This window comes from Cariama cristata, unplaced genomic scaffold (assembly GCF_000690535.1).
Source record: "Cariama cristata isolate BGI_N322 unplaced genomic scaffold, ASM69053v1 scaffold6220, whole genome shotgun sequence".
NCBI classification, from domain to species: Eukaryota; Metazoa; Chordata; class Aves; order Cariamiformes; family Cariamidae; genus Cariama; species Cariama cristata.
Genome location: NW_009592902.1, coordinates 85,778 through 112,831, shown reverse-complemented (window position 1 = coordinate 112,831; position 27,054 = coordinate 85,778). Strand labels below are relative to the sequence as shown.

Here is a 27,054-nt window from a genome sequence, read left to right as displayed (position 1 = left end):
GTTTGTTGCACTGCAATATTGCGAGCTCTTGTGACTTTGCTTGTGATTCCTGATCTTCTATCCTTGAACGTCCCCCAAAATAGTCCAGTGGGGTATAACTGATCACGTATCAAGAACTTGTTGACACTTGAGACTAGTCCTGTCCCAGCAGCGAGGAAAAAGATCAGTTCAGGTATAAAGTATGCCAGCTTTCAAACAAAGCTGGATTTTTTCACTGATTAAGTGCAAGTCTCAGCGTTTTCATGTCTTTGGGGCTTAGTGAATTGCTGATTCAGATACATCCCAAATGCTTTAATATGTGTTGAATCATTAAATATTGAACGTGAATATCATGAGATGGAATCTGAGTCACATCAGTGAATTTTAATATCCCCTTATTTTCCTCATTTTGTTCTTCAAGGATTTGGAGGCTTTCCTCCGGAAAATTGAACACATCGTTATTGCTGCGGCTCTCTACTTAGCAGATATCATGAGGAAGATGAGGATCCATCCTTCCCTTCCCTGTGAACCGAATGCGTGCTGGACCATTAGTGATGGTTGCGCAACTGTTATTGAACTGCTGAACTTTTTTTAGAAAATTATTATACAAAACCAAACCCGCCTCTCTATTTAGGTTACATGGCTTTGTTGTTGTTATTGTTGTAGTGTGTTCCCATTATTTAGCTTTCCTAGGAAATGAGGAAAAATGTGGGGTTTTTTTGATTTGGTTTTATTTTAGAAACCCTGTTATGTCCTGAAAACTCTTTTCAGTAAAAAAGGGGTCCCTTGAGTTAAACGGCAGGTGGTTTTGGTCATCTAGGATGAGTGCATACAGTTTAATGCAGCAAGCAACATAACTTTAAAAAGTAAGCTTTTTTTCATTTGTTTTTAAATGCCCAATGATAATTCAGTTTACGTCACAGTGTTACTTAATAGTCATCTATTACCAAGACTCAGATTTCTACTTTAGCTCAACTTTCGACATCATCTGTCTTCAAACTCTAATCCTGGGCAATTTCCAAGCGTTTACACTTGTAATCTCACAGGGTTATGTACCTATATATGTTATGGTGTGTATATATTTATTTCACCTCTTCCCCCAAGCCCGACAGTGTATAATTCCTATACTTCCCAGGATTAAATAGTATGTTTAATTAGGTCGGTGTGCAAGAATAGTAAGTGCTTTAACTCAGTTCCACCCTGTCCAAATTCTCTGAGACATCCTTGTGGGAAAGGCAGGCTCTGCTTTTTTGGTAGAAGACATGTTTCTAGATATACTGATAAGCTTCTATATAATCACTTCTTAATCTGTTTAAAAATGTGTATTGACTTAGCTTAAATACCTTAGGCTTTTATTTACCCTAGAACCCTTGTCCGAACTGGGCTAGGGGATATTTGCAGAATATTTTGCAAATTTGCAGGGGATATTCTGATTTGCAGAAGCGATAGCCTCTGACAGACGCTTAAAGGTAACGACAGGACTGGCAGCAATGTTGGGCACACGCGTCCTCAGCTGCAAGAGGACGTGCCTGCTAGGAATGGGCTTCTCTTAAAAGCAGATTCCAGTAACTTTTTCTTCTGCTCATGATTTTGCCATGCTCCAATATTCATTTTGTCTGAGTGCTTGGAGATGATAGATCATGGTTCTGCTGCTAGCAGTCTTACTTTTGCACTGACTGGAGTCGTACCCCTGTTTCAACTTCTTAGACATCATCTGTTCTGGTTGAAAAGCAGAGCTCCTAATTAACCTGGGCTGTTACGCAGATAAGTAGTACTTGAGAAAATAAAGGAGAGTCCCTGATACAGCGTGTATTTCCCAAAGTGTCGTAAGGATTGTCTGGGTCACTATGTTAATATCATTTTTACAAGAAAATATTCAACGTACATTACTGTTCCACATACTATTTCAGATTAAAACTTTTCAAAGTCAGAGAAAAGCATTTCCAAAGACATGTTGAAACCTACAGTAATGCTGTTTACTCCAGCTTGCAACGCTCTGCGTAATTTTTCTTTTTGCGTTCAGTTAATGGAAACCTCCTTTGATTCCTTTGATGAGAAGAAAACAAAAGCAGGGCTCAAGTGTATTTTTCTTGATCTGACAAATGCTCAGTTTTGTGTTGATATTTGTAGAATTTCAAGCTGTTTACTTGGGAGCCATACTTTAGTGGCGGTGGACAAAACAGAATATGCTTTTGCATTTGGTTAGTTGTACATCCAGTTAATCACATGTAAGCTAATTCAGGTAGTTTTGTGTTGAGAAGAATAAGGTGGTACGTGTTATCGTTTTGTCTTCAGTTGTCTTTTACATAGCTACAACTTCCCTTTGGTTTATGACATGATTTTTTCTCTTCTGCTCTGTGGAAATTAGAAATATTCATGACACGATATAAAAATTCCAAGTGCCTTTTATCTCAGTGAGTAGTTTGTGTATGATCATTGGATTACTTTAAAGGATTGAATGAATATTCAAATTGTTGAAAACTGGCATTTTTATTCCTGTCACAAAACCCAGGCTCGTTTTATCTTCTGCTCAGCTGCAGTCTGTGGCAAGAACAATACAGAAGACTTCACTATGGGCAGCGCAAGTGGGGAGGGCAGGTTGTCAGAATATGGTGTACTGGTGAATGAAATCCGTTTAGTGCTAGTCAGGCTAGCACGCTCGCCTAAAAGCCAATACTTGGAATACACAGATAAAATGCCTTCTCTAAGGCAGGTAGTTGTACTTTATGCCACATTTTTGCCACTGAGAACACCTTAAAAAACGATATTAATACAATTGGATTTTATTAAGTATCTTTCAAGCATAAAACATGGTAAATATCAAACAGAAATTAAAGACGTTGGTTTAAAGCTCAAATGCTTGTAGCCTTACCGGTGATGGAGCCCAACGGAAGCTTATGTTCAGGAGCGGATACTTTTAGTAGCTGAAATATGTTTGAAAGTTAGTTACAGATGTTGCTACTAATGCAAACAAATCTTGTCTGTGCTGTTACCTATGGTAACTTACTCTTGTACCTTTGGTAGAAGCAAACCTGAACAGAAGTCTTTTCCAAAATGCTTATTAATTACCCTAAAATATATAGCGTCACTGAACTTTTTTTTTTTCCACTTCAGCAGATCTCTTTTTGTGTTTCTTTTGAGATCAAATTTTGTATTGGAGTACTCACCAGGAGATACGATAGGCTTGCTGGATTGTAATTCAGGGCTTATCTTATCTTCTGTATCTCATTCAGATCTTCTCTTCTGTAGTTTCTGTCTTAGTGTTAATATGTGAAAGTTTTGTGTTTCTTAATACACGATGCTTATTCTGAAGTGTATCTTAGGATTTGAGTGCAAGCTTGATTAACGCCAAGTTGTTTGATGCTGGGTCTTTAGTCGCAAAGCTCCTATGTGTTAAAATGGCAAGTAAGTCTCTTCATAGAAATGAAAATATTTTGTATTTTCTGTATAGTGTTCAGGCCTTCAGGCTTGATGATAGGTCATGAAGAGCAGAGAAGAATTTGGGTTGTCTGTTTTGAACGAAACCGTGATGAAGTCGTCCTTCGTAGTAACTTGAAAGGTAATCTTTTAAATGCTGACAGAACCGAGAGTTACCATTTTTGGGCATTTATACAGTAGTACAAAACAATAAGGAAATATAACGCAGGGCCTTGATCAAAGGACTGGAGGTCACGCCACTGGATTTGGTTTCTGGCAGTACTGCTGTTTCACTCTCTCCTTTGATAAATTGCTTTGGTTTCCTGTGTCACGGTTTCAGCATCTATAAAATGGGGCCACTGTCAGTCTACGTAGCTAACAAATGTTTTTCAAGATTTTAATTCATCTTCAAGAATTTTAACATACCTCGATGAAAGTTAATTCGGCACATATTGTGTACGGTCCTGTTTACTGTACGGTGTATGGAGGATTCTGGTTGCTGGAAACACAGCACGTTGAGACACGGCTCTAAAGTTGGATACTGGATCACTAGGCAGAGTTTGACATAGTCAATCAGCAAAATAACCTACATACAAATGAACTGGACTTGCTATCTTTTCATGGAGTGGCTTCAGAAATACGTAAACTCTACCCTGGCAAATCAAGAGTAGTTTTTAAATGCGCTTAGAGTGCAAGATAACATGTGCTCTGCATTGGGAACAGATGCTGGCTCCGTTTCAGTTTTAAACTAGGGCATTCCAAATGTCACAGCAAGCTAGCGCTGAGGGACTTGGCCTTGGAAAGAGCCAGCTTGACATAAATGAGTGTTCATTTGACAAACCGGATCTATTACTGGTTTTCTGAATAAGGCTTGTCTTTTAATGTCTCGTAGCGTGGTGGTGCTGCTTTGAATCAAAGTTCAGTTGTGTTTCTGTAGAGCGTGAACATATTTTAAAGCTAAACCTTCACCATGAAATGATCTGTACTTTTTCAACGGGAAATTCTGGAGTACAGTTTTAAATACATGAAAGTTTTACGTACTTGAAGCATTAAACGTCACTGCTGTCATCAGGTCTGAAGTAGCATTGACTAAGTCGCTTACAGAAGAAAGGTATGTGTACCTCTGCCAAAATAGCCAGGTAGAAAGCGCCTGACCAGCAATTCCTAAACCGAGGGTTGTGACCTCAATGGTGTCATAACCACTGTGAGCGGGGAATCCACGGGATGTTGTGGTATTTTGATATTGCTCCCTGAAATGAGATTAGAGCTGCGTATACGTGCCCGAACACCAAAGCTAGGTAATTCTCCAGAGAGGAGCGGCAAGGCATCGTTTGGTTTGACGTTGTGCACTGTGGAACGTTTTGAAGAAGTAAGTTACAAGGAAGCAGCTGTAGTTTCTCAGAAGAGAAGCTTTTCCATGTTTAAATTCATGTTATGAATGACTCAAGGTGGTGCTTCTTCCATACATAAAATGTGGCCTTGGAAATGGTTCTCCAGCGTAATATGAACTTAAAAAAAAATATTGATCGGTGTACTGAAGGCTGCACTGTACCTTGAGGCTTCAGTAGTGCATGATGTTCGGTGGAAATGGCTGGATGGATAAAAACTGAAAATCTTATTGATCGTTGTACTGAGAGTGGCATTGTACCTTGAAGCTTCAGTTAGTGCGTGACATCTAGTGAGAACGGGTGGCTGGAGCATTAGCTTGGGAGCTTTCCAAATTTTGGCTACATAAACGCTTCACAGCGAAGTCATCATCGCCATTTGAAATTAAACAGTGCTTTTCTCGTTTTGTTTTATTTTATTCTTGTTGAGAGTTTCACCTTTGCAGTTTCAAAGCAAATCTCATGTATGTTTGACTGTCCAGTGAGATGGTCTTGGTGATGACAGCTTGATCGCTTGATCCCTGTCTTAAACAGGCCTTGTTTGAATATAAGAAATGATATGTTGAAGCATCCTCACAGAATTAAATTATTCCATTTCTGGTGACACATAGTTAAGGGGAAAAAGAAACAGTTTCAAGCTCTTACAGAGCCGGTACACAGTATTGGGGAGGGGGGAAACAAAACTTGATGGAGGTCTTGATGCTGATTTTATTTTAAAAAAAAAAAAAGGTATTTGATGGAGTTTTGTTGAAGGGGGTGCCAGGAGGGCCGCCTCGGTTGGAAGGTGGAGGGAACAGGTATAGATTAGATTGGATTAAATGGATGAGAATGAAGGATTGGGAAGATTCTTGTCACCTGGGAGAGCAGAGTCCTCGATGTGGAGAATTGGACTGTCAGAAAGTCTAGCGATAAGTTGTGATGCACCTGAGGAGGAAAAAAAAAAGAAAAAAAAAAAAAAGAAAACAAAGTAGCCTACTAATAAACCAGATAAACAGTATTGTGATTTTATTTTTTTTTAATGTGATAAAAATAGGACAGCGACAAAAATATTCAAGTGACTTAAATATCAGAAAGCTCTAGTCCTTATTGCTGAACTTTTTTATCAAACTAAAGAACTTGTGGAAGTCGTTGCTGAAGTACAAGGCACAGATTCGCTGACTTTACTCAGCTTTTAACAACAGCAAATGCAGAGACAGTATTTTCTTCAGATCAGTTTATTTGAGTAGTTCTGGGTTTTATTTTAGAAAAAACCCCAAACATTCAGAATCTGGTGATTCTGGGTTTGAATGAAAAGATAAACTAGAAACAATCCTTGCAGTTGTCTTACTGTGTTTAGCAAAGTTTTTGGAGGCAAAACATTTTAACTGTTTTCTCCCTTACCCCTTTTTTATTTTAGGGAATAAGGAAACTGTGCAAGTGTTGTAGTTTTGCTTGTATTTAATTCCTTCCTCAAATCAATATTTAGATAAATAGTGATCACATGGTAAATAGCTAATCACATATATAACAAATCACATATGCTAGCATGTGCAATACTAACTTTTTTTTTTTTAGTGTTTTAAATGGGGGAGTATAAGTATATGGGACACCATATGTCTGTATCTCAAGTTAAACATTTACTGAAACTTTGTATAGCTACTGTGTTCTTATTAAGACCAAAAAATCCTAATCTAGCAGCAACAAGTCAGTTCATATCTAATCTTGTCAACAGACTTCTTTAAGGAAATAAAAATTGCAATTGAAGATGTGGTTAGAACACATTTACTCTTTCTTGCTTGCTGATTTAAGTGATTTGGATTAAAACCAGACCATATGGGAAGGAGGAAAATCTGTTGCTCTGCTTGTCTTTAAAAATGAGTTAAAGTAATCTCTTTCAGTGTTTCTGTACAGGGGATTCTCAGCAAGCGCCTGCGGACATCACCTCACTTCCAGATGCGTTACATGGTATAGCGCAATGCCCGAGAATCATCCACTGCTATCAAACGTTTCTGTTCCGCAAGTGAAAATGCGATGGGACTAGCAAACACTAGATTTTTGCGTTGGCCTGCGGAGTGTACCTTTCTTAGTGAAGTTATCCTATTGAGGGTCACATAGTACTGTCCTGTATTTTCATTACGATAATGCCCTGGAAGCAAATTGTTAGGTTTCTGTTACGCAAAGTGATATATAAGCATATGAGAGGTGATATTTCCCACCTCAGGATTCACATTTACTTACAAGCAAGTATTGTAGAAATCAAATTAATCTGGAAATTGAAAATACAAGATTTGAAAAAATAGTAGGGTTTAACTGAAAAGTACAATAAACCAACCATTAAAGACCTACGTTCAAAGTCTCTTCCTCTAGGGGAAAAAAATGGATATGGAACAGTGGTAAAGAAATAATAGTGAACTAGGTAGATGTATTCCCAATTCAAGAATACATACATTCTTGCTAGTGGTGCGTGAGGTTAAGTTTGTTAATTTAATCTCTCTAATGATGGCTATTCCCAGTGAACGGAAACTGTAGCACTTCTGAGATGTCACAATTTCAATGTCTATAAAATGGGGTATAAGAGCATATGGTTTTTATCTTTTTAAAGCTAGCTTAGGTGTGCTTTAAAAGCAAGCACTTCTTTCCCTGACTCTGTACTTTCCTCGAAGGAAGGCAGGAAGGTTAATTTTGAGTTAATTCAATAGGTTTCGTATTTGAAAACAGTGCAGCCTAACATAGGCCTACAGTCTAATGCTCTTACCTAGAGTTTTGATCCGAGACTTGTACAAACAGAGGACAAAAAAGATAATAGTCCTTAAGTGCTTTTAGGATTTAAGTAAAAAATTCATTTTATCAGTATTTGTCTTTTTCTGAATATGCTTTCTGGGGATTATTAGGTTCATTATAACCTATTTTCATAAAACGAGAGTACTCTAAATTTAGTGAAAGTTGGAGCTGTTTGTTTAAACATCTAGTTCAGGAAGAGGCCACACTGTTTTCAATATTTTTTATTTTTCCCTCTTCATGTGTACGGTACAGTAGTGTTTTTAAGTGCAGTGGTAATTCAGCTTGTATATAGAGAATAAGGACATGGAGTTCCTGGGCCCTTGCCTTACTCAATATGCATTTATAGATTTCTTCTTTCTCCTTCGTCTCTTCCTTTCACGTCGTCTTTCCAAAAGTTTCCTTTGTGTTTTATCCCTTAAGGATATATCAAATGGAATGGTACTTTTTCAAAATGCAACGTGAATAACGAAATTGAAGTTGGGTTTTCTCTAGTTTAAGAAGAGATGCAGAGTTGCAGATAATGCTTGGAAGATCAACTTCTAGTTCTTTGCTGAAATTACGAGACCATGTTTTACTTTCTACTTGAGACCTAAATACATTCTTCTTTATATTCCTATTCAAAAGGTTGTACTTCTTGAACTATGTTATACTTGCTGTCTTTCAGCTAAGTTAACTGAATAACCATGGGGTTATTTTCTGCTTTATAGCCATTACTTTTAGAGGGAGCATCAGCCTGTGAAATGTTCATTTTGCTATTTCTGCACTCTTACTAAAGGTGGTGGAAGAGCTAGCGAATGTGATGCTTGTCTTGGCATTTGTAAAATGAGGACCACATTAATTGTTTCAAGATTTACATTTATATGCTGGTTCTTTATCATTTAGGTTTTTACCTGTTAGTGCCCATTAACAGGGTCTTAGTTACTTCTTCAGTGTTGTTGTTTTAAAAGAGTATGTAATTAGTATTTTTCTTCACAGGGAGAAGAGAATTTATCCAAAGATTAAAACTTGAAGCAACCTTGAATGTGCATGATGGATGTGTAAGTCACTTGTTGCTTTTTTTCTTTGTTAAAAGATGTTAAATTGTGATTTTGTTGCCACGGTAATAGTTCCTTAACTTAAAAATGCAAATACCATGTATTAAAGCTGAGCTGGAAAATTCTGCTTGTTGAGATCCACATCTGAATTCCCTAGGTATTTGTTTCTTCTTAAATATCTGACACTCTACCTTTGAAGCAAAACAAAATCTCATTCCTGTACCTTAATAACTGCGTCCCACTGCTGAATGAATTAATCTCTTGCGCCAGGAAAACACATGCTTATCTTTTCAGTTAGAGCTCATCTTAAACCTTTGAACGGAATCTTTAGTAGTTTTGTGCTATGTTGATATATTTTGTTGACTTAAAGCTGTATTAGTGTTTTGAGTGATTTATTCTCTTAAATCTGAAAAGCAAAGGATCAAATGCCACATGCTTATGTAAAGAGACAATAAGAACAAAAATAAGCCTCGCCTGAAAGGAAGTAACATAACTTGAAATATCGCTTATTTAAATACTTAATTTTTGAAAATGTTCCAAATATTGTAAGTCATATTCTTTTAAATAGAAGATTTTACTTAAACTAGGTACAGGGCAGAGAGATTACTGTATTACCTTTGACAAATAGAGCAGAAATTCATGATTGTTAAAGCACCTTTTTGTTTGAGACATGAGTATTTTCATCTCAGACTTTAGGTACCATTGTCTTTGAAATAGTGCAATTTTCCACTTTGTTTGAAGACACAGTTTCTATCAATAGTACGTGAAGTAATAGAATTAGTCTACCAAGTCATTGATGCCTGCTTGTAACCTTATGCCCTTCCAGGGCGTGATTTGCCTCTTTCAACAAGATTCACATTGTCCAGTTCCGTGAGGTCCTATGTATGGCAGAAGTTGGCATTGTCTGTGTTAACTCTAAAGGAAGCATAAGATGATGAGGAAAAGTATAGAGTTAGGTGAGATGTTTTCTGTATGAAGTGGCTAAATCCAAAGGAGAAATGTTGAAAGAGAATCAATTTGGACCAGCAACGATGAAGCGTGAGGAAAGGAGAGAAGCAAGCAACTCTAAACCCTATTGGATTGGAGTAAAAAATGTTGCTTATTTTCTTCCAGTTCTGGTCCTGTGAAAGCTGAGGAAGGTGGAACTGCAGAATCGATAGACAGATAGAGCCTTTGACATGAGTAAATACAACACTTTAAAATAAAGGGAAGAGGGTTACCTGAAGGAATAATTTCTCGTTTCCGTGTGTAGACGTGCAGTTCAGTAACAACCAAGCATCCATGTAGCATACGTCTCCTTCAGGATGGCACTTGTGAGCAAGTCATTTTTAGATGTAGTCCTCCAAGCTATGCTTAAATTAGTATAGGAAGTTTGTTTGCAGATGTTAGAACGTGCAGTTTTTACCTTTTCCTCCGTAGATGAAAAGTAATGCCTTTTCAGCCCCTTCCTTGCTTGGGAGATGTTTCTGATTTTCTGAATGCCTGCAGTCATTTTTATTTCCTTTCTTCTAGTATTCTGTTAATCTCTCCTGTTCACAAAAGAGTTAATTCTCCTGTTACACTGCATAGAAGCGAGGAGTTTCCTTTTTCAGTTTTTTAAGGATTGGCTGTACTGCCTACTGGATTGTCTTTGAGGAAAACACAGAGATAGTAAATTTATTTTTGACTATTTGACTGATGAATCCAAAGTGCCTGCTGCTCCCTTTCAAGGCTAATTGAGCGGCAAATAAAATTAGATACAGTTGATAATGTGGAATAGAAAAAAGCTAATTACACACCTTTTGACGTTTCTCATCTTGTTAGTAATTGTCCGTCATTTGTGTTCAATATAACTTTTCTTTTGGCTCCAACACCTTTTTCCAAGAATTTCAAACCCTTAGGGTAGTAACTGTTAGATTATCCTTTTAGTTGGATATGGAGTGGCTGTGAAGGTAGTAGATACGTAGCTTGTCTACATGATTTTGAAATACAAACCAATTTTCTAGCTAGTCCTGATTTTACAGTGTATTTTAATAGTGGGTTTGCTACCATGGACTGAGACATGAGAACTTTTTTTAATTTGCTGTTACCGAGCATCTGGTTTTAGTGATCCATATGCATGTTTATTGGGATTATTCACTGTTGGTCAATAGGTTGTAGTGAACACTGAGAAATGTAGTGTATTGACTGATCACTTAATGGAAAGTCAGTGTTCTCCAGGGGGGGAAAAAAAACGTCAAGCTTATTCCACTAAAAGACACTGTTATTTTTTGACTTTTTTTTTTTTTGACAGTAAGGTTGAGAAGGTGATCTGGTACAGAATAAAAAGCCTGCTTAGTTATAGACCTCTAGCACACGTTTGGTTATGTCATCTCACTTCAGGACTTTTTCTAAACCAACTTTGGCCTGGGTAGGGTGCACTGAAATTGCTCAACCCTGAGGCAATCAGTGCAATGAAAGCGGAATTTAGAAGGAGAATGATTGATGTCTTGTGTAAGCTCGTGATGCTGCGATTTAGATAATCGTCTCCCCTTTGCGTCTTTGGTGCTTTCTGTGCTTTCCTGTCCTTCATATTTTGTTTTTGGACACACACCCACCCACTCCTTCCCCCGCAATTTGTTTAATTTTTGTCCTAGCTCTTCTTTCTCACATCATGGTTTTTTTTAATTTTTTTGGCAGCTTCCTTGTTTTTTCAGTGTTTTGTTCTTGTTTCTATTCTCGTATCCTTGCATTAGCGTTTTGGTTTCTGTAGGGCACTGATAGTATTTTTCTGCCTGAAAGGAAATGCAGATGAAAATGAATGTTCTTGGGGTTTGTGTTTGCCCGAGCTGTAGTACTGTACTATGTTTGACAACATTTTTTGAAGTACAGTCATTGTCAGGATAGGTTACTTCAATGCTAGATGGATCTGGGGGCTAGTTGAATGCATGGTTCTTGCTGATTGACAGCCAGGGTTATAAAATCCTAAGAGTAACCATGCAAGGTCATACCAACGCTCAGTTGAGCCCGATAACTCGGCCATGAGAGGGGCCAGTACTGATTTTTGCATGAAGTTGAGACAAGGCAGGCAGACAGTACTTGAAGGCTCTTCTAGAGAACACATCACGTTTTAATGGACAGATGGAGCTGAACGTTGCATCTTTGTTTCTGATCATTTTTGATTTTTGAATGAATATATATATATTCTTCCACTTCTGGTGTTTAGGACATTCCATGACAATGAATTCCAGTTTTATTCAAATGCTATGTGTGTCATGTGATGGTTTCATCAAAGGCCTTCCATTTCCTGTACTGTCAAGATCCACGGAAAATGATTTCTTTCTTTTCCTATGTCGTTCATGATTTTGTAAGCTTCTGTCGTATCCTCTCCCCAGAGTAGTACAAATGAATTGCTTCTTGCAATAAAAAGTATTAGATATGTATGATCACCCCAGTAAGTATTTTTCAAAATTTCACTTTTCAAATGGGCAGTAATAGAAATGGAGAATACAGGAGTGGGTTGTGAACCAAAACTGCGTGGTGTGGAAGATGCAGATTTGCCATGCACGAATGTATACACCGACAGAATGACGTTTGCTTTTCTGTGCGTTTCCTAATGATTCCTAATATTATTTGATTGCTGCTGAGCATTGAGCTAACTCTGCCATAGGCATGTCTGTTGTAACACAAACTTGGTTTTTTGCTTTGTTTTTTGTTTTGGTTTTTTTTTTTTAGCGGCAAAAGTTCATTTAAAGCTCCTCAATAAATATGTCAAGTTGTTGCCCATATGGTCCATCTGAAAGAGTTAATTCTGATTTTGCAACTTTGCCTAATTAAGGACCCCAGCTAAGCTTGTGGTTAAAACAGTAACTAAAATGGGTATATTTATTTTTTTTAAAAAAAAAAAAAGTCTTTTGGGCTCATAATGAGACATTTGAATAAAATTTTTTAAAAAAAGCGTAAGAAAAGGATTTAGGATGAAGTGGGTTTTTTTACTAATGATACAGTCCACTCTGATACATCACACTAAGGCAGTTGCTCTGCCAACAGAATATAGCCAACAGAAGATGTTGATGGCTGCAGTTTGACACCTAAAGCTATTTTAGAGGCTACTTGAAATAATGATGGTCGTGCATGCAGTCTTTGGTGCTTGTACATGAGCTGCTGCTTGAAGACACGTTACTCGAAGGATACTTTCTGACCTTCCTGGATTTTAAGTCCTTTTACAGCTTTATTTCCTTGACACATTATTAAACACAATCTTGTGAAAAGGAGAATTGATAAGGAAATATATTGTAAAGTTCTCCAGATACGATTCTGTACCTTACGGTAGGATTCTTTCCAGCATACTCACACTTCTCAAAAGGGATCTGGGGTGGATTCTGCGATGCTTTTCACGTGATCCCTGAGAAGGTGTGGTCACTGAAAAGTATACAAAGCAATGGATGATCAGAATTTGGATATGGTGAAGATACAATAAGGAGAGCATTGTGTTGCCCTCCGGTTCAAATTCTGTGGAGTAGATTTGGTACATTAAAGCACCTGAATGTGTAAAATTGTGGCTACTGAGGCTTTTGTGGGAAGGCTTGATTTACCTGGTGGACTCTTCAGGAGCAGAGGGAGTAATTGAGATACCATAGGTGAAGCAAGTGATTCCCTTATCAATTTGTTTTAAAAACGTAATTTTTTTTCGTGCTAGCTGCTTAGAAATGACATAATTTCAATTGAATTTGTGAACTCCTGTTTCTGTAGTGTTGGATGAGTATTGATGTTTTAATATCCTGAAAACTGAATTAATGTAAGTATAAGCTAATTTTTGTTAATTCATGCAGGTGAATACAATTTGCTGGAACGATACAGGAGAATATATTTTATCTGGTTCGGATGACACCAATCTGGTAATTAGTAATCCCTACAGCAGAAAGGTAGGTTTGTTTCTGGATACTCAGTAATTTTCGAATAAGATTTGAGTTATTCTTTTTCAAGACATTATTTGTCAAATATTAATTGTTATCTGACAAAGATAATGTCAGGCACGTTAGTGTTTATAAATGGGAATAAACGTTCACAGTGCTTTAAAACCTTAGTATTCTAATCCCTTGCGACGTAGGTATTATCCCATTTTACGGTAGGTGGTCTGGCACAAAAGAAACATGGTCTCACAACAGATTAGTGTCAGGATTAGCAATAGGATTCAGTAATTCTTACGAAATCTTATAGTCAGATAAATTGTTTTCTGTTTCATTTTAGTTTTAAAATATTGTATTAGCTTTTGCTGTATGTAATATACTGAGTTGTCTTTCTGTGTAATGTTGTTGAAGCATCAATCTCCATTAAAATACTTTATTACCATCGGAAATTACATTGCCTTGTGTGTGCATGCATGTGGATGGAGAAGAATTTGTACTGAAATAGGAGAAGCAAGTTTGTGAAGGGGAAAGTGCTGTAAAGATCTCGGCTTTTCCGCTTCTGCACTCACATGGGTTACAATGCAGTCAGACGGCTTCCAGTAATGTCAGCTAGTAGTAATTGCTATCACGTAGTAGCAGTGTTCCACACTTTGCTCTTTAAGGAGCTGCTGGGAGTGTGATTGAGCAGATGCTCTGAACGATGACCTTCAGTGCTGGGGAACCTGTGTAGCAATGTTCAAGTGAAGTCCTCTCTCCCACGCTTTCTCAGAGGTTGAGAACTAAACCCTGGAGAGGTGCTGAAAAATTAAATGTGGTGGCAGAACCAAAATGCGTGGTTGGAAGAGAGTTTGAATAGAAGGTTATGCCCGCAGCAATATTTTGCCTTACTGAAGAGCTGTGGTGGGAAAATAATAGCGAGCTGGAGTGTTGCCTGTGCTTATAGGTAAGGCCCTTTTCCTCACATCCCCAAATGAGCCAGAGCTGCCAAACTTCATCTCTTCCTTGCAACTACTGGTCTCAGTCTGACAAAGTTCGGACCAGTGTCATTAGACCAAGGTTTCTCTTGGACTGGGAGGTTCAGCTGAAGAAGAAGAAGTATCTAAGACAGCTATGAAGTGGATGAAGGATATATTTCAAAGTGAGTGGTGTTGGAGAGACTTGCAAAGTAAAAATTTTTCATGCAAGTAAAAGGTGTTCAATATTATTTATTGTGCAGAGTTTATTTTAATATGTCACTATGGGATAGTTGCTATATCATTATCTTATTATACAATTATTCTATTAAAATACTGTAATATTTTAATAGATGCAGCAATTTATGCTTTCGTGGGATGATTTTGGGTTTTTTCCCCCGTTGTATACTACTGCTATACTGAAGCCAAATAAGAAATATAGGTGATGTTTTGTTTTCTCATATTTAACAGTCGGTTGAGTTATTATTTTACATAACAGCAGAGCAGATAGGTATTTTTTAAAAAAAAAAATTTTCCCCCAATATATGCAAATGCAATTATAAAAGAGCGGGTTTTAGCAAGAAGACTTAATAATCAGTGTTGTTCCTGAAATGTACTACAGGTGTGATTTTTAATGACTGTTAGAATTGTGTTAGCTTATTTTCTCTGGCTTGAGTGACAGAATCAATACAGGAAAAGGGAGCAAATGGGTATCGGTACCAGAACTCTACTGTAATTCTGTCATCTTGGCAATTATCACCGTATTTTCTGTTATGAGCTAGCTAAAGTAGCAGAAATAGACCTCAGCCATCAATATAGTCTTCTGTGTTAGTAAAATATCTAATTTAATAAGGATGCATTTAATCTTGTTTAACTCTTATTTACGTGAGTTTTATATAAGTCACTCCAGTTTGTGTTTTGTATGGCCACACGCAAATGTTAACTGTGACTATGTAATGTTACTATGTTAATTACTATGTAATGTGTCTCAGAAATTTTTCTAAATATGTTTCTCAAGTTTGAATAGGTTACATGTTTGTAGCGTTTCGGTGTCTGAGGAGGAATGTGTTACTGTAATTTCTAATAACTGCAAGTCTGAATCAAAAGGATGAGCACTTTGTTATACTTTGGAATGGCTAAAGAAAATTGTCTTCTTCCTCATTTTATTTGTTTTAGGCATCACATTACCGGGGGTGGGGAGAGGGGAGAGTTTGACTGGAGCTAAAGCTCTACCCGCTACAAATATGGTACAAAAAGGTGGGAATTCACGTGTTTACATCAGGTTGAGCACATGGTTTTCAAAGCCTTTAAAAGGAATATGAGACTTCTCTTAGCTAATACCAGTGTGAAGACAGGATTCTTATGAGTAGTTACACTGGGAATTTTTGAATCTTCAGCTTGATTTGCCTTCTGGGAAAGAAAGGGTTCAGGTCACATAAGAAAGTGCTGGGGAGGCTCTGGAGGGTGCTCAGTGGGGGTGAAGATTCACAGCTTTTCTACAATCAGGATTGCTACTTTTCGCTTTAGGATTTTCCCTTAGGTTTGCTTTCCTTTACCTCTAAAGGGAGGTTGACCTCTTCAAAGGAAGTAAAATTGAAAAGGCTGGGTTGTAAATGATTCTGTGCTGAGTATCTTGAATAGGAACCCTAAATTAACTACGTCCTGAAAACCTTAGTAACCCACTGATATTAAACTTGCATTTGTTTCAGCAGGCTTGTTTTCAAAAAGTAAGCCAGAGTGGAAACAAAACCACTTTTTTGAACTGGTTTTAATTTTTAATGTGACTTTAAAAATGCTGGCTTGTTCATTATGGTGACTTTTTGTCATAAAGAGTTTCCATTTGGGTACGGAACTTAAACATTTCAGGTTTAAAGAAGACAATGGAGTAGCTGCCAGAAATTCTACGTTCTTGGAGGAAAGCACTTACTGTTAGGAGCGGAGCTTGTATGCAACTTCTAGGATTGCTACATGAATTAGTAATCGCGTCCCAAAGATTTAATCTGTGCTTTTAAGAGATGCAATTTGAATTCTTGAATTTTTATTGCCCCTTCGATTGATTTTCTGTGTAACGTATTACTTAAGCAATGGCAAAAGTTACGAGGATGTCTGAATTACTACAGCTAGCCAAGTACTTTGAAGAACATCTCAAATTCTCTGTTCCGCCTTCCTCCTTTTCCTCACTCATTAAGTATTTGTAGCTTCTTACCTGTTGGTAGTAAAATATTCCAATGGAGTAAAGTGGTATTGTTTTACTCTGTGTAGCTAATGATAGGCTTTTGGGGGTTGGTTGTGTGTGTTAGATTTTCCTCATCTTTTTTGCTACCTAAGCAACAGCAACTTTTTATGGCTCTTTCTCCCCTCTCTAAGGCAGTGTAATAACCAGAGGAGGAAAGGATGGATGGTGCAAGTCAAGAAGGGCATGGAAAATCTTCTGTGTGTAATAATACTTTAATACTTTTTATTGCAACACTGTGCAACAGTGTCAGGAAATTGAGGGGCAGACAAGACGAGGTTAGTCTGCCTGTGAGAAAACTCTTTCCGTTACTGAAAACGTGTAGCTCTATATATGTTTCGGAATGCTATTTCAGTTTACAGCCGAGGAGAGAAGAAAGGAAGGAAAGAAAAAACTCAGTTTTTCCGAGTTTGAGGGCAATCATCAAGTGTAGATCTCCACGTCTAAACTGAGATCTGCAGATGGGGAAAACTGAAGCAGAAGATTAGAATAAGTTAGCTATTGACTGCATGAAAAGCAAGGGCGTTAGGTTGGGGTTTGTGAGAAAAAGGGGGAAAAGAAAGAAGCACGTGTAATTTGGTGAGAGAAGAGTCTGGTACAGCAGAGCAAGGAGAAAAAAGTCCGCCCGCTTATATTCAGTAACAGGGAAGAAATGGTGGAGAACTGGCAAGGGGAATCTAATTTTTATTAGGGAGATCAAAAAGGATTTCTTGTCAGGACAAAAATATTTCTTTCACAGTAGCAATAATGTAAAATCAGAGGTTGGAGTCACACATGACATCTTTAACTGTCAGCTGGACTAGAGGACCTTATGGACTTGTTCAGAGTTGCTCCTTTGATGCTAAGTTCCTCATTTCTTTTGAATGTCTTGGGTTTGAATGTTTTCGGTAAAATGCAGAAATCTGAATGAAGAGGCAGATTTATTGAAATAAAATGAATGGATTATATCTCCTGATTTTGATTTTTTTTTTTTGGTATTTTTGGGTTTTTTAAATACTAAGCCTTGTGTATCTTTCAGAATATGCAGCTACACTTCATCTATTTTTTGTGTGTGAATCGTTTAAAAGGTGTGAAATAGCACTTGTGAAATATTAGGTGTAAACTGTCACTGACAGAGCAGCTTCATTTCCATAATGTTTTCTTTGATTAAGTTAATTGAGTAGAAATTTGGAAGTAATTTTTGTACTGTAAACAACTTGGTAAGTACCTTTTCCCTATTAGTAGTGGTGAAAATGCGGTTTGGTTTAAATGCTGCCGATGGGAGAAATGAGGTAAGAATAGAACGGCCACTAGTGCACAGGAAAGCATATAGAGGGTTTTTTCAGCTTTGATGGACTAATAAGAAGTATGTTAGGAAATACAGAGTCGTCACAAAGTGTTTAAAACCAACTGTGACGAAGTAAATTATATGCTTCTCTGCTGTGCCGTAGATGAACGACCTTCATGGAGACTAAGTCTTAGTTTATTGCCCTGTAATCGTGTTCTTAAATGGGTTTTTTTGATTGGTTTCAAAACACCTTTTGGTATAAACATCAGTTCTCCTTTTTAAAGTGAGTTTGTTTTAAAAGTAGCATCAATTTTGAAAGTCGATAAAGTTGGCTTGGATTACAATGCCTTACTCTTCTTGACCCACGATATTCCGGATCTTCTAAATCTCTCCTGGCTGACATGCTGGCTGCGTTATCACCCTGGCCTAATGTTTTACTTTGAGAAACCTGATGTGATGTGTAACTAGTATTTAAAAAAAATAAAATACGGCAGATGCATTCCAGTCCCTTCATTTTGCAAACTACTTTGTGCAAGTGCTTAAGTGAATGTCACTTGTGGAACCACTTTGTTCTTAGAAGAAATTCGGTGTAAAGACAGCTTCTCTGTTCTGTTGTACTAAACTGTAGGTTACTGGCAGCCTGTACGTAACTGATGTTTTATAGTACCACAGTCTCTGTTATTTTCCCATTCTTTATTTGCTTTGAAAATATTAACCTGAGAAAACCTTCGTTTTCCTTTCTTCCTTAGGTTTTAACAACCATTCGCTCAGGACACAGGGCCAATATTTTTAGTGCAAAATTCTTACCGTGCACCAACGACAAACAGATTGTATCTTGTTCCGGAGATGGAGTCATTTTTTACACTAATGTTGAACAAGATGCGGAGACCAACAGACAATGCCAGTATACGTGCCACTATGGAACTACCTATGAGGTATCTCACAAAAGTATATGCTAATTTTAAGATAGGTAGATTACATATTTTCTTGTATTGTTGCCCAAGATTTTAACCAGACCGCTGAAAGCTTTATTTAGGTGAGAATTAAAGAACCTTCCTTCTAGCTTTTTTGAGTTTGGTTTGGTTTTTTTCCTTAGCATAGACTTTAAAAGAGAAATGCGTTGTCTAAATTAAATGGAGAACTTTCCAAAGACCACTTTCTTCGCAAATGTAATAGCTGGATACACCTTCACTGAAAGAATCCTCTGCAGAGCAAAACTGATTTAAATTGTCCTGTTGAATTTCTTTCTGAAGTAGGTTGGAGGGTGGGGGGAGTGGCAATGTTTTGCATTTTTATTTTTATTCCCCCTTCCCCCCCACACCTTTTCAGCAGTTCAGTGCCTTTTTCACAATTTAAATCCTTCTAAGAAATGCTTCTTCCAGCACGTGTGAATAACTTACTCTGAAAAATGTATTTACAGTTTTAGGTAATTTCTCTGTTTCATATTCTAGTTAACTCTCTATGTGTAAATTTAGAGCCAGTGTTTTCAATCCTCCCTTGGAAGTTTTGTTTATATAAATAGGCAAGTGAAGAAGTGTTACTTAAGTTAGGAAGATAATCAGATTTATTGATCTGTTTATTTTAATGACAGGAAAACTTGCTGCTTGTAAAACTTACTGTGTCTAAAATAGAAAAAATACTACGATTTCCTTCTTAGGTTATAAATGGTCCAAGTTTTTTGATTATTTGTTTATTTGGGTTTTTTTTAACACTACCACAGTACACACAGAGGAGGGAAACAAATCCCAGTTCCATTGGTTTTTTTAGCTATTCAGCTCAGATTTCACAGCAAGCTTTTAAATCTCTTTCTTTGTATGTTAAGTGAACAAACTATTTTAAAATCTCCATTGAAAAAAAAGGGGCATGTGAAAAGGTTGTGTGAGAAAAGAAAATAGCTGAAGCACTGCCAGAATTAATTTTTGATCATGTAGTAAAAGTATCCTTAAGGTTGTAATTACACATGTTCCGTTAAAGGTTTTGTCAAAAACACTTCTTGTCTGCAGGGTAACTTTGTAGGTCAGTCGAGCAAACACTCTGTTTCTAGGATTTGTAGGTTTGGTTGGTTTGGTTTTGCCCAGGTTTTAATCAGGACTGTACTTTTCAGTTTTGCAAAACGTGATTCCGGATCTCAGGCTCGCATCATCATCTTTCATTTTTTGAGATTTGTTTTGATTGAGAAACTACTCTTTCCTCTGAATAGCATCAGTCCTTACAGCCCCCAGTCAGAAGCTTAAACTGCCTCAGTTCTCACTGAGGTTTACTATATATAGTAGTCTGTATGCTAGGCTGTGGATTCTGCAAGTTGATTGAATGCTCTCTGTATCTGAAATAAAACCTGCTTTTTTGTTAGAACATCTGGAGACCGAGATGCTACTTCTTAAAGCTGAGATACCCTCATTGAGGAGGAGGTCTGTCAGGTCATTGCAATGTGAAATAAGAAATAAGAGCCTCCCCTTGCTGGCTGGCTCCAGGCTGGAGGAGCAGGCAGTTACTGGCTCAACTGGTAGCTCTGTTTCATGGGTAGCTAGCTGTAACTACTATATAAAACATATTTGAGCTTGAGAATAGGAGAACGGTTATGGATACGGCGCTGAGGAGACGTGAAGGTAATGGTAGAAGTATCATGAGAGCAGCAGGTTTGGGTGGGTGCCGTTTGGCGTCATGGGCTAGGCTGCTGGGAGTACTGCAAATGAAAGAGTTGATGGCGGCATAAAAGCCATCGTGAGTAGTCGCTGTGATAGTCTTTAAGTTTTGATCTGCCTCAGCTTGGGTTGACCAACAGTTTGGTTGGTTGCATGAAGTGACCAACACCAGGTGGTGCTGCAAACCAGTCATCAAACTGGGAAAATTCAATGAAAGCTGGTGCCAGTTGTGCTTGTGGGTCAGGAGTAGTAACGGAGGCTAAACCAGAACATTTTGAACCCGGAGTATGAAGAACAGAACACCTCGAACCTGTAAGATGAGATGCCAGTTGTCTCTGCGAGGTGTTGTTTGTCATCAGTAATGATGGTATGCATATTGCGAGCTACTCAACCAGATGATAAATATAAATTTGATAGGTACAACAAGTTCAGCTTGTCAAAACAGATAATAAGAGTTTGAAAAATATTTTAAAAGAGATATGGAGAACCTAACAGTCTAGCAAGTCAAGATGCAAGTTCTATTGTTCTCCATATAGAGTGACTATAACTGAACAGCAACTAGTTGTAAGGAATATAGTAAGTTTCTTCGAAAAGGTTGGTTAAAGAGAATATGGATGCTTGACTGCTGTATTGCACAGTCCAAATGGTGATCTTGCAGATCATTTTTATTCAGCAAAGAACATTAACAAGGGCATTATTGTTGTTTTGAATGGCAGTGGTGTGGTACTGTTTTGGGTTTTTATACTGTTTTAAAACACAGTTAATGGAAGGATCTCAAAACTCCTATATGACGCTGACTATTTTAACAACTGCGTCTCACTTTAAAGTTGTTTTTCTTAGCCTGTTTTGCGCTGAGGTTTAACATATCTAAATCGAAGCTCTCTTCAAAAAGTCTTCGAAAAGACAGGTTTAGAAAACATTTTGGGAGGTATTTTTTATAAAGACTATAAATTCTGTTCCTTGTGTCTTAAACCTGATATTTGAACCCTAAATGCATGTGTTATTGTGTGGCGTAGGAGACCTTTTTCTGAGCCTTGGCATATGGAAGGATAATAGAGCAAATAGCAGGGGGTTTTAAGCAAATGGCTGAAATACAGCTTCAGCTTCTGACATAATGCAACTTTGTCACCGAGAGGTTTCTGGAGTGGGAGAATCATTTCAAAATACCGTGACGTTACTGCCCAGCTGTATGTAACCACATCATTGTATTAAATATAGAACTTTGACTCATTGGATTCTCTAAATAACAAAAGCTAACATCATCTGCCCGTGAGGTACTAATTCTAAATTTGAATGTGGTTTGAATTTATACTGCACTTTAAACTTGGAGTTTGTGACAGTTCAAGACTTTACAAAAACATGCATTGAATCAGAGGAATGTGGAAATTTGTGTAGATTGTTATGAACTGTGAGATAATTGGGCAATTGTTTTTAATTCTGGGGGAGAATACAGTAAGTAGAGAGGGAGAAAGAGGTTCTGGAAACATGTTTCTAGAGAATTTATTGTTTATGCAAGGCCATTACAAGTTTATTTTTACTCAGCCAAATGCTTTTCTTTATTGCCCCTCGTGTTAATTGCATTTCAGAAAGAGAATGTACTTTTATGGACAACTCTTACCTTCATATTTTCAGTACACTAAAATGATCGTAAAGCTGTATCTTTTTAAAGCTAAATACAAAAGGATTTTTTTAGTTAGTAAAAAAGGATTTCATATCTATAGTGTGTACTTGTTGAACTTAAATACAGTAACAATTACTCTTAATCATTGGAGTCTGCACTTCTCAGTTTCTCTATTTTAGTGCTTATAAAGTTACTTAGTATGTTTTAAATACCACGCATAAAAATTGGCATGTGCAAGTGGAGGTATGTACTGCACTATTACATGTGTCATGTGAAATAGTATCAGTGTGAACAAAAATATAAGACAACTACTAGAAATAAGAGCTTGCTGTGTTATACCATGTTCAGCAACGTTCTTGGAACAACGTAAATGTTTTCAATGCAAGCTCGACATCAAAATACAGCAAAAATGTTGGAAGGATCAAAGAACAATCGCTGGCTTTTATAACTACACTAATAAGATTAATTTGAATGAATGTGTAGTGAAAAACACGCTTTTCAATGTATTACGCTACCGTATTGAAGAATAATGGTCATAGCTCAGAAGTTTATTGTTCCATTGTTCTTAAAACCTTGGCTTTGTTCTGTCTGTTAAACATCTTGTTTGTCAGCAGTAAGATTTGGCACAGCACGCATTGTCTCAGTTAACATACTGAGCATTACAAGAAGAAACGCTGAATCCTGCAGAGATTACCTTTTTAATCCCGCTTGAGGTAGAGAGATTTACAGATACCCATAGGTTACTTTTATTAAGAATTGGGGGGTGGGGGAGGATAAATCATCACATAGAAAGTGTTAAAGAATCACTCGTTTGCTCTGTGTTGAATTAGCGTATTACACTATTATCGAATTTTTTTGTAGCTTTGTAAATTTCTGTGAAGTTACTGATAGTAGCAGTGGTGTAGGAAAAGAAAAATACTGCTAGTGTCTACAACAGTCTCTGTTTTGTATTTAAGGGATAGCGTGGAAAAACATGACATTTCATACATGTTCATTGACTTGTGGAATTCAGCTTTAACATGATGGTTGCTTGCCTTTTTATTTTGTCTTAAGGAGGCCTTCTTGAGCGAAGCCGTACGACTCCATCTGAGTCTTCCCTAGTTTGAGTAGGGCTGAGGTCAGGAAAATGGTGCAATACAGTGCTCTCTTAAAAAGTAAAAGAAAAAAAATGTCGTGAGGAGGTAGGTTAGTAACAGCTTTTAATTCATGGTTGCTTCAGGGGACTATTTTGAATGTAAAGGAATGGCCCAATGGGAATAAAAGCCATCTAGTATTTTCATGTCATCCAGACTTCTGAGGGTTTTGTTTGTTACTGTCTCCTATTACGTAATAGAAAATAAAATTAGCTTCTGTTGAATTACTGCAGCAAATTGATTACTTATCTGAAAACTGATGGCAGTAAGTGGATGTTGCTTGTGAAAAGATAAGAGAAATAACTGTAAGCTTTGACCTATAAATATTTAATCTTATGTGACATTCCACAGTTTGTTTTAACTTCAGTAGTTCAAAGATTTTCTTAAAAATGAAGAAACATCAGCAGTGTTTCAGTTTTCTTCTTTATTTCAGTAGAAAGCTTGACTTGAGTCATAGTTGCTTCAGTCTTTACTGCTGCTCAAAATGTTGATGCTTTTATTTTCAAATTAATGGTGTTTCTGGAAGCATTAATACTTTCTTTCTTTCTTTTTTTCGAGCAGATTATGACAGTACCAAATGATCCCTATACTTTCCTCTCTTGTGGTGAAGATGGCACTGTAAGGTGGTTTGATACTCGAATCAAAACAAGTTGCACGAAGGAAGATTGTAAAGATGTAAGAGTGAAATCTTTTAATAAAGATGACCTAAATGTAGAGCTGTACATCATACAAACATAGGATATGAATTCTGGTAAGGCTTTTAGAAATAATAGATTTCAGGGTCGTTGGTGGAGATGACAACATGTTTCCCAAGAAACAAAAAAAGTTTGGGGAGTCTTTCTTTCTTTCTTTCTTTTTTTTTTTTTAAATTAATTTTATTTTAATATCTCCTTTCGCACTTCTTAGTTTATGAACTTTGGTGTGAGGCTCAAATATGCTAGAAAAGATTCTATGTTGAAACTGAATCTCTTGATCTGGTTTACATTAGTTAGTATAGAATGCAAAGTGGGAGGCAAAAAATGAGCCTTGAAAATCATCTACAGCCTTGTGTTCTTGAGCATCCTTTGTCCCTCCATAAGAAAAGATTTGGTAATGAATTATACTAGATGAAATTAGTCACTGGTATTACTCCCTAGAAGGTAAGGTATTGGTGGTGTCCACTGTGTTTGGATTTCAGAAACTGTTTTAATATTGAATTGGAGAAAAACTGACACCAAAGTATGTATTACTACCCTCAGTTACTTTTATTCTACTTTGTGCATATTTACCGGTTCTAGGGGGTTCTTTTTCTTTTCCTCTATCCAGTTATCTGCCCGTAGATGAAATCTATTCTAATCCATTAAACTAATTTAGACTGTTTCTGTGTATTTGGTGCTCTTCTGACTCAACAGTTATCTGTGTTTCTGTAGGAAAATCCAAGGTGCAAGCTAGTTTATAAATCTGCAGTTGTTATGCACGTTTGTTATTAAGTTCTTCTTAAATATTTGTTCCTGTGGTTTGTTTTGTTTGTTTGCTTTTTTAGTTGCTCTCTTGCTCTCTTTCTTTCTCTGATAGTTTTCCTTTTCTGCAGTGACTTTTCTGTTTGACATATTTACAATCTGTCTTCACAGGGCCAGACCTAGTTTTCTCAAAACCTCCTTGGCTAATGGACCTGTGTCCTGAAGTAAAAAATAGGATTATACTTCAAATGTTCAGAGCTGTTATTTGAATGCGCTATTTTTGTTTGTTCCAGGATATTTTAATAAACTGTCGGCGTGCTGCCACTTCTGTTGCTATCTGTCCCCCAATCCCGTATTATCTTGCTGTGGGTTGTTCTGATAGCTCAGTAAGAATATATGATCGGCGAATGCTTGGTACAAGAGCAACAGGTAGGAACCATACCTTACGTACAGTAAGCTTTTCTAACCATTTGCAGTTCCAATTTCAGGTTCTTTTTTTCAAAATAGATGGTGAATGACTGAAGCGTAGCTTTCTTCTCTGAGAACTATGCTTTGTAGTAATAGAGTCATTTCACTCTAATATTTGCGAATACAGAAATCTTCAAGTAAGTAAACTTAATCTCTTCATCCATCTTAGAATACGTTGTATACTGAAAGCAAAAAAAGGCATTTTGTAATATCTCTTCTTTTGTCTTGAAACATGTGACGCCAAGAATCCAAAAAAGCTAGTGATGCCAGCCTGCGGTGGTCCACCTGAATTTTAATTAAGTTCTTACCTTCTTGTCCTCTGCCATACTGGAATGTGTTGCTTCTTATGGGAAGGGATTTTATGAACTCTATAATGTCATGCAGTATGCTTACCTTTGCGGTAGTTGTTGCTATACCGAACGTAATTTCACTGAAGAGCTGCAAGTCCTTCAGGTGAAAGCTAGCATGCTTCAGATGCTTACCTGAGATTGTATAAAAACATTTCAGGTGACAAGCAAAAGTGCCTTATATAGTTCTAACGTATCTCTTTCTTATAATGTATAACCAGTGTATGTTTGCACACATATGAATTAATATACTTAGCTGTGCATACACATTCATGCAAGTAATCAGTGTCACAAATATCTGTCATTTCTTGCAGCATTTTCCTGTTGATGATTGTGATGGAGGAGAAAGGAAACAGTAAAGATCACTCAATAAACATAAAAATACCCCTCTCATCGGGCTAACGTTCTTATAAGATCTCTCCCTTTCATCACAGTGGTCAGCAAAATTCTGTGAGAACTGCCTGAGGAACATATTCGGGGGGGTTGATTAAAAGGTACTAGGTACCTGCTCTTGTGTTGGAACAGTACAGGCGTAAGATGAATTCAGGTATGCAGGCCTACAGAGTAAAGGAAAGAAAAGACAAAATCTTGAAGACTGATTTTTCTGGGTATATTGGTATAGTGTTCTGTTGTTTGTTTGGGGGGGGCTGGAGTTGTTTGTTTGGGTTTGTTTGTTTGTTTTTTCTTTTTTTTAAGGGGTGAGGTATTCTATGACTAGTGAGCAAATGACTGATTTTTCACTTAAAACTTTCTGTTCCGGTCCTTATGTAGTGTGAGATGATAAACTCTGAACTTGTCTGTGGTCAAGGACAGACTGTTGCACATACTAAGCCAGAACAGGTATGCCATGTGGGATTTTAAATTAAGACTTTTTGGAACAGTCTGTTTTTCTCAGTATTAGATCTTCTTATAGATAACTTTTATCTGCTCACAAATTTGTAATTCAAGATTGTTTTAGTGTGTGGAGGTAAGTTGTCAGAGAAGCATGATAAGTGCAATGTATTGTATAGTTCTGCAGTTTCAAAGTGATGGTAGTATTATGTCTCAAAGAAATAAAACTAGTATTTTTTTAAAACATTTTGGGTAGAAAAGAGGAGATGTATGTCCTAAATTTTCAAAGTTTCCTGTAATTAATTCCTTTCTAATTTGTGTGCAGATACAGATTTGCATTATTATTGTGTAAATGTTCTTAGGTTCCAAAATTTCATTTGTACTGCATTTGACAGCATCCACACGCTGTCATGTGAGACGTATGTGATATACAAATACATTTGTGTGTGTATGTGTGTGTTTTCATCTTTTGGTTTTTTAAATATGCATAGTGTTTGTAAACAGAAATATAAAATACTAGTAAGGTCTGAAATGTCACTATTCAGCTGCAATTTAATGCAGAAGCTACAGGATACTTGGCTTTTCTCTGGTCATCTCTTGTTGGATATTAAATAAGGAGTATATTGAAGCTTTGAAATTTTGCAATAGTTAAATGTGTCATTTCTTTCTCTCTTCCC

General features: G+C 37.0%; 1 protein-coding gene across 1 annotated transcript in view; it reads left to right on the top strand.

Annotated features, from left to right (window-relative positions):
- Positions 1-400: 400 nt before the first annotated feature.
- Positions 401-27,054, top strand: part of DCAF6 (DDB1 and CUL4 associated factor 6) — a gene marked incomplete at its 5' end in the record, with an annotated part of 82,302 nt that continues 55,648 nt past the window's right edge. The window contains 7 exons of the mRNA XM_009700879.1: positions 401-536; positions 3,431-3,538; positions 8,517-8,578; positions 13,366-13,458; positions 18,646-18,831; positions 23,854-23,967; positions 25,025-25,160. Coding sequence (XP_009699181.1) covers positions 401-536; positions 3,431-3,538; positions 8,517-8,578; positions 13,366-13,458; positions 18,646-18,831; positions 23,854-23,967; positions 25,025-25,160 — 835 coding nt within the window. The remainder of the gene's footprint in view (positions 537-3,430; positions 3,539-8,516; positions 8,579-13,365; positions 13,459-18,645; positions 18,832-23,853; positions 23,968-25,024; positions 25,161-27,054) is intronic.